We start from the raw sequence: 14881 nt of genomic DNA, 5'->3' as shown, positions 1-14881 counted from the left end.
GGGTTCGATTCCTCAGTACCACATACACAGAAGAAAAAAAAAAGCCAGAAGTGGGTCTGTGGCTCAGATGGTAGAGTGCTAGCCTTGAGCAAAAGAAGCTCAGGGACAGTGCCCAGGCCCTGAATTCAAGCCCCAGGAGCAAAAACAAAAACAGAAACAATATTCCCACAGTTAATTAAAATAAGGTAGTGAGTGATATGGTAAAAAATGGCGATGGTCACTTCAGGTATTTCTTTTATGTACAAAAGAAATGGCTTGGTACCAGTGGTTCATGCCTGTAATCGTAGCTACTCAGGAAGCTGAGAAGTGAAGATCAAGATTTGAAGCCAGGCCAGGAAAGTCTAAGAGACTTTCAGCTCTGATGAACCAGCAAAAAGCCAGAAGTGGGGGTGTGGCTCATGTGGTACATCACCAGCTTGGAGCAGAAAAAGCTAAGCAAGAATGTGAAGCTGAATTAAACTCTCAGTATCAGTACCAAGAAAGAAAAAAACAAATGAACAAATACCTTGATAAGGCATCAAAAAAAACCAACGAGAAAGAGATGGATTATTAAATAAAGTACATCAGTGCAGCTCAAAGCAATTTGGAAAGAAGTTGAATTATTTCCATTGCATGATAAAATGAATCCCCAACCAATTCAAGTTAAATATAAAAATTTTAATGGAAAAAATATTGATTTGAGTATTTATCAAACTGCTGGAGCAGAGAAGAGTTCCTAAACTGAAGAGTAATAAAAACATGGCAAAAGAAATGTCGAATAGATTTGGCATATGTCAAAAACAAAGAAGGCACATACTAAACTCAGAAAAATGATTTTAATATGTAAACAGTGAACAAATAATACCAAGTAAATGAAGAACTCAACACAAATAGAAAAGTAATATAATTCTCTCTCTCTCTCTACACATACACAAACACACACATATACAAACATACAAAATAATTGTAGGATTTTTAGTTTTAGTTTTAGTTTTCAACTCAGTCATAAATTGTATAACTGCTAGGTATGAATCAGTGCTAGGCTATGTTCTGAGATACTCATTATTGGATGATTTCATTATTGGGTGAACATAAAGTGTACATCCACAAACCTGGACAGTAAATAGACTGCATACCTGTGTACATACCTAGGACATGTTTTTTGGTTTTGTTAGCCTCAGCCTTTACAGTGCTCCAATCCTCAATATTTCTCTTCCTCATCTTGTCCTACTACAAGGCCTTTAGAGGTAACAAGCATGAAATTCCTTCTTCTGGAATTCCTCCTAGAGGACCACTTCAGGTAGGTTAGCTGATTGACAGCTAACTGGCTTTTTTGTATATCCAGCAGGAGCATAATCTTAAAATAGTAATAAAAAATTGTGATCTGGTAAAGACCCAGCACAGTCATATCATTATCAAGAATTATGAACCCCATGTAATCACATGTGCTGTCCTTTTATAGGACTTGGGTACAGTGGGTTTTGTTACACCAACATCATCACAAACACCAGTCATGCTTTACTCTGCATTGTCATGACCACTATGATATCACTTAGGGATAACAACTTTTCAGCTCTGTTATAACTTTATGAGACCCTTTTACAGATGGTACCTGATTGTGCTTACAAATTCACAATCACCTGATTGTAGTTGCAAATTCACAGGAAGGGACAAAGAAGTATGCCAGTTATCCTGGCTCTCCCTATATTAAGACTATATTTGCATTTTTAATAATATTCAGCCTAATGAAAACGAAAACAATTAGATTAGCACATTTTTTCTATAGTATTTATATATTTCTATAGTATTTATTGCTCTTAATAAAACATAGTACTTTTTACATATTATTCAAATTAAAAATAAAATGAATACATAGATTACTACTTCATACATACACACATATATATATACATATATAATTCTGCTTGTAGAAAATGATCCTAAAGAGCAACGAAATAGAAGCAAAGACATATTTACAAAGATTCCATCTTTGCAAACCTGTAAGCACCCTTAATTTTCAATATTACATACATACAATTAAATATTTATTGATTCATCTACGTTGTCTCAGAGAGTTTGTAACAATCTGGAAAATTGCTTACAGTACATTAGGTGTATGCAGCAGAAAATATACAGATTATATGTAGTTTGGTCCTAATTTTTCTAAATAAAAAGGTGCACAAACATTTAATATACACACACATCAATAGGTTAGTAAGGACCTTCCTTACCAAGCCGATGAAATTTTAAGTGATATTCTATTTACATTTTCTGTATTTTCTATTTTGAATTCATAAGACTTTTTGTTCAGAACATGTTAATATTGAAAAGTTTTGATGCAATGTGGAAAAGTTCATAAAATTACATATAAATAGTAGGAATATAATATAATTACATATTAAAATAAAGTCAAAACTAGATGAATAAAAATATTGGGAAAGGGGCTGGGAAGGTGGCTCAGTGGTAGAGCGCTTGCCTTGTATGCCTGAGGCCCTGGGTTCTATTCCTCAGCACCACATAAAGAAAAAAGCCGGAAGTGGCACTGTGGCTCAACTGGTAGAGCGTTGGCCTTGAGCTGAAGAGCTGAGGGACAGCACCCAGGCCCAGAGTTCAGGCCCATGACCGGACCCCCCCCCCCCCAAAATATATATATATATATATATATTGGGAAAAAGTGAACTTGTTCAAAATCCGCTAAACAAATGTATGAAAGTATCACCATGAAACCCTTGTTAATATACCCTAATACCAAAATAAGTAAAAAGAGAAAAAAGATTGGAGCCAGGTATAGTGTTACATAACTATAACCAGCACTCTAGAAGCAAGACAGAAAGACTACAATCTTAAGGGAAGCCTGATAAAAAAAAAAAAAGTGGGAGAGAAATGTATTATCAGTTTTGGTAGTGTGGCAGGATTATGAATTTTTTCCTTCCTTTTTCCATGTTTAACTTTTTGTAAAGTAAACTAGATAGGCAACTACGCCTAAGTTACAAAGCATGAGGGGAAATTGTTGAATGGGATTGTTAATATTTTAATTACTTTTTTATTTATGTCATACTGAGGAATCAAACCCAGGACCTCATGCATGAGAGGCAAACACTTTACCATGAAGCCACATTCCCAGCCTGACTGTTAATATTTTAACAAATGAGATTTTAAGTTGTCTAGAAATTGTAGCCAAGTGGTGGTTAGTCGTAAAAGGAGGAGGATTGCTAAAACAAAATAAAAAATCTGAAATGCTTTAAAAATCCCAAACCTTGGGCTGGGAAGGTGGCTCAGTGGTAGAGCGCTTGCCTTGCATGCCTGAGGCCCTGGGTTCAATTCCCCAGCACCACATAAGCAAAAAGATAAAAGCCAGAAGTGGTGCCGTGGCTCAAGTGGTAGAGCGCTAGCCTTGAGCTGAAGAGCTGAGGGATAGTGCCCAGGCCCAGAGTTCAGGCCCCACGACTGGACCCCCCCCCCCAAAAAAAAATTCCCAAACCTTTTTAGTATCAATATGATGCCATAGTGGAAAATTCCACAATTGACTTAATGTGACAGATCACACTCAAAACACAAGTACACTAACAATACCATAGAAAAGTAGCTTCAGGTGTGTAAGACCTGTTTAGATTAGTGTTCCATCCCCAGGATACCTTATCTTATATACATGCAAATATTTCAAAAGTCCAAAATGTGGTGCCAGGCATTTCAGATAACTAATCCTCAAGATGTATTATTTTCAGTGTTGACCAACCAGGAAATTCCTACAGATTCATCAGGCCAGTAAGAAGAACAGACAGAGCAGGAATGTGCAGTAATGAGTTAATGAACAGCACTAGTAAATAAAGTATTTTCTCCCATGGTGAGGCTCAGAGGAGATGGAAGATTCCATTGCTTTAAAGGAGTTCTGCTAATCACCAAGTGTCTTCAAACTCTTTTCAGAGGAGTTTAAGATGACAGCTGTAATACTTCTTAGATTCTACAATCATCTCTTTGTTAGGAGCAAGAAAAAGATGACTTTTCAGAAGACTTCATGGATGTTAAAACAGTGGAATCTTTAAACCATTATCTTCCTTGGGAGATTTCTTATTTAGGCAGAATCTAAAGAAAGGGATAGACTGTGTGTGCCCAAAGTGAACACTTCATAAAGAGATTCCTAACCCTTTACTGGTTAAGAAATACACAAGAAACCCTTGGGTCCTGATATCCACTCCTTAGGTGTATTTTACATGGATGAGACTGAGCAGTATAGGCTGAACTAAAAATCTCTGGACAAGGCATCATCTGGTTTAACTCTTGTTTCTCACATTATTCTAAGACTTGCTTATCAGATACATAATTAGAAGCAACTCCTGCTGTAGCTTGGAAAAAGATGAGCTTCTCCTCCGTGTTTAAGGAATCTAGTCATTCTTTCCTAAATCTGTCCTAACCAAGGTCCAGGTCACATCTGTGAAGTCCTCTCCAGAAGTTTCTATGCAGCTACTTTCTTCTCTGCTTCCTCTTTGCTCTTCACACAGCCTTGGTTTAATGTTCATTGAATGTTCTCTGCTCATTCAGGTCAGAAATCTTATTCTACCATATTCTTCCATGACCAGCTGGAGACTATACAAGTTAACCACTTAATGTGTTGAGTCAAATTGAATTTTCACTTGCAAATATAATAGAAGCTTTCTCTCAGGGAATTCAGGTCCTTCTCAGAGGGCAAGTCTACATGGAGTGGAGTGGAGATAGAGGGCCATCTGTGTTGAGTCAGGAGTGATATGTCATTAAATTCTTCTTATAGAGGCTACGTCAAAGATCAGGGGTCTCCTTCCCTTGCAGAGTCATTGTTGGTGGACAGAGACAGACAAAAAGAGTTCATCTCACTTATACATGAATAATGAATGATCTGCCACAGCGGCACCTTTGAATGAAACACAAGTCTGTTTTTTACAAAATGCCTAATAAGCAGCCTCTGGGAGCACATAGAGACAGAAAAAAAGTCTATTCCCCTGGAATCAGCCATGCAAAGACCTGCATTCAGTACAATTCCAAGGAAATTTTAGGGTGAAATAAAAATGTCTTAGCAATAAAGGGATGTGATTCAGAGCACTGGAATTTTCCCTTCTCAAATGGAACAAATACTACCCTGGTTTTTGGCTTTGAGATGTGTGGAGTGAGTCTGAACTGTGAAGTGCCTGTTGGGGAGAGAACTTCATTTTTTCTCTTTTCGTTTTGTGTGAGGCATGCTTCTTCTCAACTTTGGAGCTGACCTGTGCTTTGAGTTGTCTGTTTGCATGGGCTTGTGACCTGTACTTATGCAACTAAATCATTTGTTTATTTTGTTTCTCTTGAGACTGTTTTTAAATAGATGTGGATTTGTTTGTGTTTTTCAAAGGAAAACTCCAGAGATGAAAACCGCACCCTGGTTCACCAGCTTTCCAATGAGAGCAGGCTCTCCATCACTGACTCCCTTTCAGAGTTTTTTGATGCCCAAGAAGTCTTATTATCTCCAAGCTCTTCAGAGAATGAGGTTTGAAAACTGTTTTTAGTTAGCTGCATCCCAAATCTCTTGTGGTTTTTTTGACCAACCTGTTCAGTAAAGATCTCTGTAGAAACACTGAACTCAATGTCCCTTTTCCACACCACCCATTTCATTCTCAGAGTCCTCTCATAAATTATACCCAAAAAACACAAAATGATGTGACATGCTAGAAGAAAAAGTTGTACAAATAGTTGAATACCTTCTCATTTGTGTTACTTAGTTTTTATACTTTTTTCAATTACAGATTGAAAGTTCTGACTTCTACTTATTTAAGAATATCATTTTTAGGGCTGGGAAGGTGGCTCAGTGGTAGAGTGCTTGCTTTCCATGCATGAGGCTCTGGGTTCAATTCCTCAGCACCACATAAGCAGGAAAAAGCTGGTAGTGGTGCTTTGGTAGAGAGCTAGCCTTGAGCTGAAGAGCTCAGGGACAGCACCCAGGCCCAGAGTTCAGGCCCCACAACCAACAACAACAACAGAGAATATCATTGTTACTACAAAGAAAGAAATTAGCATTCTGTGTAACTTATCCATATTATGTGATAAAATTATATATAATTTTAGTATTATTATAATATGGTTATTGTATTAATTTGTAGCATATAATGTTTTCAGTTGATAATAAAAACTACTTTCTGGAATAGGCAAGTAGCATAGCTAGCATTGCTATGTATAAGCATGCATAAATAATTTCACCCCTTGGATATGGAAGTAATATTACTTTTGTATTCCTATAGAAAGTCCTTTTTCTCAAAGAAGAATTTTAACTAGTCAACTACTAGCAAACTCTGAAAATGCTGTCTGAATTAATAAGAATTTTTATAATAGAAATCTTGAATTCCCCTGCTATTTTTTCTTCCTTATGAGAATGAATCAAGAATGTATAAATATTTAATGATTGTTGTTTTTTTTCATGATTATCACTTGGACAGATCGGCCTATAGACTTCTATGAAAATAGCACTCAGAATTATTTCTATATGTTTGTAACATGGAATGCAACATGGTTGACCATTTAGTGACTCTTGTTTGTTTCTCTAGCATATATTTGTTCTTTCCCACAGATTTCTGATGATGATTCATATGTCAGTGATATAAGTGACAATCTCTCCTTAGACAATCTCAGTAATGATTTGGATAATGAAAGACAGACCGTAGGTAAGCTTACATTGTTTTGTTGTTTGTTTTGGTGCTGGTACTGAAGTTTGAATCAGGACTATGTGCTCTTCCTATGTGTTTTTTTTGCTTAAGGCTGGTGTTCTAACACATTAAGCCACAGCTCTTTGTGCTGGTTCATTGGAGAAAAAGAGACTCATGGACTTTTCTGCCCAGGCTGCCTCGGAACCTGGAACCTCAAATCTCAACTCATGATTAACAAGGATTACAAGAGTGAGCCACCAGCACCTGGCTAGATATACATTGTTGGATATCTGAATGTTTGCATCTCACAGTACAATAACAAGCATATATAGAGTTTCTGCTGCATGCAAAGAGAAGGGTAGCAAGGACTACATTAGAAACTTAACAAACTGTCCCCACACCTTCCAGCTTTTCATAATTTAGATGAGGTGTTGGCACCCACATATGAAAAATATATTCATTCAAATAACTTGGTCTGCTTGTACAAATACTTATTTTATAGAGAATACACTGATTTTTTTATGAATGTCAAAAATATTGCAACAGCTGTCCCTTCTACAGTCAAACATTCTGCAAATGCATTAGAATATGGCTTTTTTTAACCTTTAAATATCAGTTGTAATTTAAGAATTTTGTAGGGTATATCTAATAGTCTGATTCAAATGGTAGCTTGATTTTAGATTATTCAAAGTAATGTACTTCTCTCTCCCTCAAGGTATCCGTAAGACATTCCTTTATTACTACTTGATACCCAGAGGGAAAATGATGACCACAAAAGATATTTCATAGTGGTAGTTTGAGCTGCAGGGTACCCAGGGTGCTTTGCTACTTTTGAACAGCTTAGGGCTGTGGGAAGTAGACTGTGGGAAACCTGTTGAGAGGTGCCCTTAAAAAAATTCTATCTGATTGGACATTTCCCTGTATAGGTCCTTTAGCATCCAGAACTTCCCATCTGATACTATGTCCTGAGATTTCTAATTTGTCTGCATGGTGTGTTAGATATCAGAATACCACCCATTTTCACACCTGCACAGCAGACAGAGTATAGCAGGTGCCTAAACTGATAATTCAGTGTTTCTCGGTTCAGTAATTATGCTGGAACTATGGTGATGAATAGTCTAAATACTGAAGAGCCACCCCTTTGGGGACCACAAGGACAGGTAGATAATTTTTCCATTGTCAGTAAAAGCATCTTTTCAGCATTGCACCTGCTAAGATATGAGATGCTCATCATATTCTGAATTTTTGTTTGAAATATTTCTGCAAAAAGAAACCCTTGATGGAAAAGTCTAAAAACTAGTGCATGTAAAGTAGAAGCCCAGTAATATAGGAACAGTTCCTGTGCTACTTGTTTTTCTAAGAAGTCAAGAAAGCAGAGTAAAAGAGAAATGAAGAAACATCACTTGACCCCTTGCTGGTAAACAGCATACTAAAATGGATCTCCCTAGTATGGATGTGGAAGACTGCAAATGCAGAGGGCCTCCATTTCTTAGGGGCCCTAAGGAGCCAAAGGGAGCACAGAGTAAATGGGGTATTCAGAGGCCAAAGTTAGGAAGAGAGGACATGGTTCAGCACCAAAGAGCATAGTTCAGTTGACAGCATCTAGGAAAAGCATAGAAGTGAGGATTGGTTCTCTGAAACTTACAGACCACTGTAACCTTAGCTTAACCAAGTTTTTTTTTTTTTTTTTTTAATCTCTACATACTAGATATGGGTAACCCTGGTTCTCTGTAAACATTCTCCAAGGAAGATTAAATTTCTATACATCTTGAAAAGATGGTTGTAGGACTAGTCTTTATGTCCTATAACTCAGTTTTGTTTACAGAAGGAAATAGGATGGAATCAAAGCCTTGGTCCATTGTTACTCTAGAACGCTGCATTGTTACTCCAGAATGTTTCACAGCTCACAGTAAATACTAGAATTTTTAGAATATTTTGTGGGCTGGGTTAATTGCTTAGCTTCTCTGAGCTTCACTTTTTCTTCATATCTAAATGAGGACAGTTATACTACCCAAAAGGTAGTCATAAGGAATGAATGAGAATATATGTGTATAATGCTTCGAGAACTGACCACCATTAAGTAAAAAGCAATGTATGTGTTATCCATTAGTACTATAGCAGAGAGTGGTATTAGATCAAAACTTGGATTAGTATAATCAGAGAACCCATTTTGAGACTATATGGAAAGCCATTTTTGGAAACTACTTCCAAACAAGCAGGAGAGCACACACCTGTGTAATCCCATCAGTAGAAAGGTTCCAAACTGTGATCCCCCAGATCTTAGCCCCTGAAGAGCTAGGATTACAGGTGTGAGCCACCACTAGCACCTGGTTCTAAAACAGTCACCTTTTGAAGGGCTACTCATTGCCCAGACATTAACAATAGCTTTTTTTGAAGAGCATTCTGATTATATGAACCAAAAGTCTAAAAACATCCAGTTACTTCTGTTAGCTGAATAGCAGAAATTAAAACATAGATGGAGAAACCATGATCCTCATATCTCAGCCTCCTGATGCTGAGGAGGCAGCAACAAGAATAGTTCGAGGCCACCTAGAGCTACATAGAAAGTTTTTGGAGGCCAGCCTAGACTATATAGCAAGACCTCATCTTAAAAACAAGAGACAATAAACAAGACACAATTGCATTTGTCAGAATTTGGTATCATTTTTTAAAGTTTTTTGTTTCTTTGTTTGTTTTGGGTCCGGTTGTGGGGCCTGAACTCGGCCTGGGTCCTGTCCCTCAGCTCTTCAGCTCAAGGCTAGTGCTCTATCACTTGAGCCACAGCTCCACTTCTGGCTTTTTTTCTTTTTGCTTATGTGGTGCTGAGGAATCGAACCCAGGGCCTCACACATGCAAGGAAAGTGTTCTACCACTGAGCCACCTTCCCAGCCCTTTTTTTTAAAAGATTTTTTTATAAGTAAATCAGATAGGCATAGAAATCCAGTTTCCAGTTTTATTCTAGCATTTAAAGCTACGAGGAACTAGCTTTTGAGTAAGAATGTAAGAGACTCCCCAGGAATGAATTGCATGAACTTCAGTTTGTAACATCATTGATATGTATGCATATGTGTATGTATTTTGCAATGCTGGAGTTTGCAGCGTACTATGCACACACTGTGGTACTGATCTATATACATCCTGGCCCTAAGTTTTGGTTCTTACTTGCTTAAAAATCTTTTGCTTGTTTTCTGGAGTCGAGTCATACTCTAGATAGTGGATTTAATAGTATAATTGAGTTTTTTAAAAAGTTTTATTACAGATTTGTGTGTGTGTCTGTGTGTGTGTGTTTATGTACATGTGTGAATGTGCTAGTACTGGGATTTGAACTCAGGGCTTCGTGTTCTCCCTTAGTTGTTTCACTCAAGGCTGATGTTCCACCACTTACTTACACCCCAGCTCCACTTCTGTTTCTTCTGGGTAACTGGAAATAAGAGTCTCAGATACTTTCCTGCCTGGCTGGCTTCAAACCATGACCCTCAGATCTCAGTCCCTTAAGTAACTGGGTTAGAAGCATGCAGTTGTACTTGGCAGATTGTTGTTTGTTATGGTGGACTAAAGTGAAAAGCTTCATAAAGATAGCCACTGCCTTTTTGCCTTTCAGGACCTATTCTTGAGAGTGGTGAGGAAGCAAGGTCCAAAAGAAGAACATGTTTGCCTGCACCAGGCCCCAACACCAGCAACATCAGCCTGTGGAACATTCTGAGAAACAACATAGGCAAGGACTTGTCCAAAGTGGCCATGCCGGTGGAGCTGAACGAGCCCCTAAACACACTACAGAGGCTCTGCGAGGAGCTGGAGTACAGTGAGCTGCTGGACAAGGCTGCCCAGATTCCCAGCCCCCTGGAAAGAATGGTAAGGATTAGACCTGCCAGTGGCATTGTCCATCCTGGTCCTGAGCCACAAGCCTGTTTATCTGGGCCTACCAGAGCCCAGATGGATGGACAGACTGGTTTCCATTTTTTATTGCCCTCTGGTTTTCATTTTTTATTGCTCTCAAGAGAGGATCATTTCTCAGAGGCATTCCTTCCTCGTGACCTGGCTGTTTCTAGTCACCTTGTTGGGATCTAGTCAGCATGGGAAAGAAAACTCTGGGCTTAGGGTAGGTCTGCTCTGTGATTTTATGGTACCTCTTTTTCCAGAAGCATCCATCTTATGGTTCTCTAGGCCAGTTTGGAAAACATGGCTTTAGGGCTGTCTGCATGTTTATTTTTACTACCCTGGGTGCACAGAATTTAATATCGTAAGCTGTTTTTCTCATCCAGTGTAAATTTCCCTTGAGAATGTTGTGGGCTATTTCTGGAATTGTCCCATTATTTTTTAGGATTTTGGAAAATAAACTCAAAGAGATTTTTTACACCAGAGAGATTCTTCCCCTCCCCTCCTCATTATATAAAGTAGGGGAAAAGTCTGTTCTTACACATTGAAAGATCCCATTGTGAAAACTGTTCTTTTGTTTTCCCAATTGTAGTCTGGTACACAGTAACATTGTGCTCTGCCTGAGATGCTGGGACTTCAGTCTTCCCTAGGTATAGACTTCCCTGGGTCGTCTCTGATTGGCCAACTTAGACCTGGAGCACCCCTCAGCTTCACAGACCTAAGCTGATTCATCTTCCCATTGGTAGAGGACACAATCATTTAAAAATGCTGCATGTAGCCAAGTGCTGGTATCCCATGCCTGTAATCCTAACTACTTAGAAGGCTGAGTTCTGAGAATTAAGGCTCAGAGGCAGCCAGGGCAGACAAATCTGAGAAATCTTTACCTCCAATTAGCCTGCAAAAAGTTAAAGTGGAGATATGGCTCAATTGGTATAACACCAGCCTTGAACAGAAAAATTCAAGTGAGAGCTGGAAGCCCTAAGTTCAAGCCCCAGTGCCAGCACAGAAGACAAAGAAAGAATAAAAGAAAGAGAGGGAGGAAGGGAAGAAGGAAGGGAGGTAGATGATATATATTCTTTGGTTTTAATCTTCATGAAAACTTCATTACTTAAGAGGTCTAAAGACTAAAGGGAAATCTCTCAACCACTGACCCGAAGAAACATCTAGTCCTACTTTGTCTCCCATAGAAGACTTTCTTTCTTGACAGTTACAATAATGACAAAACAGAAAACCAAGCTGTTTTTAAAAATCTTTGTTACTCTTCCTCAGAGAATTTCTGCTGGGATTTCAAGTCAACATTTGTAGGCAGGTTTTTAAAGACAATGATTGACTTGGAACACAGAAGTATTCTTAAAGGAATTTTGTTCCCACAGCATCTTGGATACCTTTAGGATGTTCTGCGGTGATCAGATCGCTTAGATTTAACTATGTCATTGACTGAAGCAGAAGTATGAGGACAGCCTTCCCAGCTAGCACCTTACTGAGCAGAGGCACCTTTAGTGTGTTGCAGGTTACCTCCTGCAAAGTCCCCCTGCTGTGCTATGAACCCAAAAGGAGGTGCTTCATCCGCCCCCTCCCATTTCCTTTTTCCCCCAGCATAATGAATGAATTATATTTTCAGTTGTGATGGTGATTCAGAACTGTTCAGCATTTCATATAGACTGTGATCTTACTGTTTCACAGGTTACAGACAAGAAAGTGTAACCTTTTGATAAATCCAAGTCAGGAAAAGATGCACATAATTCATAACTTCCTGGCCTATGCCCCAAATACATTACCAGAAATTTAGGACAGCTGAATTGACCTCAGTCCTTCTCTTCCCCTCCCCTCCCTTCCTTTGCATCTGACAAGAAAAGAATTCAGGCAAGCTCTGAATACAAGTAAAGATGAGAGGTAAGTTTATTAGAAAAGAAATGTGGCAGAGGAAGAGAGCATGTGGTATAGATGTGCCATAGAAAGATAACACTTCAGCCCATCTCTGCCATCTTGTGCTATATCTTCTGATTACGGAATATGGCCTTAAGTTAAATAGGGAAAATTGGAGTCCTTGAAGATGATGATTTTGTGATTGGTGGGTCTCCTTTCTGTTTTCTGTAAGGTCATGCCAGAAATTTAGTACCCAGTTATTTTCTTATTCTTTTGCCCTTCTTACTTCCTGTTCTCTTACAGTCCCCTGAACCCATTTAATTGTCAGACACATTGTAGTTTATCAGCTCATCCTGCTATCTACAAGCTGTATAGAATGCAACTCCCTGATTGGCTGCTTTTCTCCTAACTCATAGCAGATGCAGAGAAAATAATATCTACTCAGGTTTTGACACTGTAGGCAGTCATCAATGGGATTGACCAAAATGTAGTAAATTGACTTTTGTGTGTGTGATGTTGGGCTTGTGCATGCGAAGGACACTGTATCACTGCTATACCCCCCACTCAAGAAGATTTTTATAAACTATCCAGCAGCTCTCAAGCAATCTACAATGTGAGGTGACAAGCTGGGTCCTATTGCAGGCAACACTCAACTGTTTTGCAAAAGGTTAACACAGAAGGTTATATGACGGTGAGAGTTTTGTTTTTTTTAAAGGCACTTAGGCTTTCCTTCAGTATAAGAAACTTTTCAAAGTATGCTGAGAAGAAAGAAAAGTTGAGAAAGGGAAACCCTGCTCTTACTACTTGGGTTTAGCTCTTTTAGCCAAACTGAAAGTTTTTCTTAAAAAGATGTATCTCTTTGAATGGAGAATATGATAAAAAAAAATTCTGGCATCTTGATCAGGAGGGACAGTAAAAGATTTTTCTCATTTCTGCATACATATATAGTTATCACTGTGGTCCTCCCCCTTTTAGTATTTTTTTCTTCCCCAAAAATCAGAAGATTAAACCACTGTAGCCAGTGGTTGTTTCTTAGTCAGAAAACTACTCTCACAAATTTTCTGGACTCAAAATAATTTGTTAGGTTTCTACTTTTTAGGTGCCTTTTTTTTGCCAGTCCCTAGGCTTGAACTCAGGGCCTGGGCTCTGTTCCTGAGCCTCTTTGTGCTCACGACTAGTGATCTATCACTTTAGCCACAGTGCTACTTCTGTTTTCATCTGAGTAGTTTATTGAAGGTAAGAGTCTCATGGACTTTGCTTCAAAGGCTGGCTTCAAACTGTGATCCTCGGATCTCAGCTCCTGAATAGCTAGGTTTACAGGCATGAGCCACCAGTGCTCTGCTTTTTAGGCTTTTTGAATGGTTATGCCAGGTACCAGTGGTTCATACTTGTGTTCCTAGCTGTTCAGAAGGAGATCTGAGGATCAAGGCTCAAAGCCAGCTCAGGTACAGAAGTCCTTGAGATTCTTATCTCCAGTTAACCAGCAAAAAGGTGGAAGTAGAGGTGTGTCTCAAGTGATAGAGCACCTCCTTGATCAAGAAAGCTAGGCAAGAGCGTGAGGTCCTGAATTCAAGCCACAGAACTGGCACAAAACCAAAACAACCAACCTTAGGATACATCCTCCTGAGTTTCAGGGAAAGTTTAGCTTCTTCTTATACTCTTTCTCTCCCCTGAAATCCTAATGTCAGGGTTCCCAAGTAGTATGAAGCTGGAAGTGTCCGAACCCAACTCACTATGCCATGAATATCATCATCTTAATTGTCCTCTGAGCTTTTAGGTATCAAAGTAAATGACAGTGGTGGCTTACGCCTGTAATCCTTGTTACTCAGGAGGCTGAGATCTGAGGATCATGGTTGGAAGCCAGCCCTAGCAGAAAAGTCCCTGTGAGATGCTTATGCCCAGTTAACCACTCAAAAACCAGAAGTGGAGCTATGGCTCAAAGTGGTAGACCACTAGCCTTGAGCAAAAGAGCTCAGAGGCAGCACCCAGGCCCTGAGTTCAAGCCCCACAACCAACAACAACAACAAAAAGTAAATGGCCACTTTAAAATTACTAATTGATTTGCTTCTGGGTATTAATTGGGCTTTTTGCTACTGTGAGAAAATACTTGATAGGATAATTTGAACAAAGGAATTCTTTATTTTGACTCATGGTTGCAGAAATTATAGTCCATAGATCTCTGTTGAGCCTGGGCCTATGTTGAGGTACACCATCATGGCGGTAAGAACATGTGGCTGAAGCTTGTAGTGGTCAGGGAAAGAGAAAAAACACAGAGACGCCCAAAACAAGATTCAGACCCCAAGGACATGCCCACTTAGCCCCTCGGTGCCAACTTCCTCCAGCCAAGTCCCCATATCTTAAAGTTTCCAGAGTCACTAGCTAAGGAGAAATCCTTCAATAATGAGCCTGTGGGGGGTCATGCATATTCAAGCTGTAACATTGGGCCAAAATGAACATTATTTTAACCTGTAACTTCAGTTTTCTTTAAACCTAAGACAAATCTTTGGCTTTCTGAG

At 39.0% G+C, this 14881-nt stretch overlaps 1 protein-coding gene across 5 annotated transcripts in view; it reads left to right on the top strand.

Annotated features, from left to right (window-relative positions):
- The window catches only part of Osbpl3 (oxysterol binding protein like 3), a 176317-nt gene that overhangs the window by 120377 nt on the left and 41059 nt on the right, over positions 1-14881 (top strand). For all 5 annotated transcript variants that reach the window (XM_042685026.1, XM_042685024.1, XM_042685025.1 and 2 more), the window contains 3 exons: positions 5339-5473; positions 6548-6641; positions 10225-10475. In XM_042685026.1, the coding sequence (XP_042540960.1) occupies positions 5339-5473; positions 6548-6641; positions 10225-10475 (480 nt within the window). The remainder of the gene's footprint in view (positions 1-5338; positions 5474-6547; positions 6642-10224; positions 10476-14881) is intronic.

This window comes from Dipodomys spectabilis, unplaced genomic scaffold, assembly GCF_019054845.1.
Source record: "Dipodomys spectabilis isolate Male_0828 unplaced genomic scaffold, ASM1905484v1 ptg000092l, whole genome shotgun sequence".
NCBI classification, from domain to species: domain Eukaryota; kingdom Metazoa; phylum Chordata; class Mammalia; order Rodentia; family Heteromyidae; genus Dipodomys; species Dipodomys spectabilis.
The sequence above is the reverse complement of the archived record's forward strand: the minus strand, read 5'-3'. Positions and strand labels throughout refer to the sequence as shown.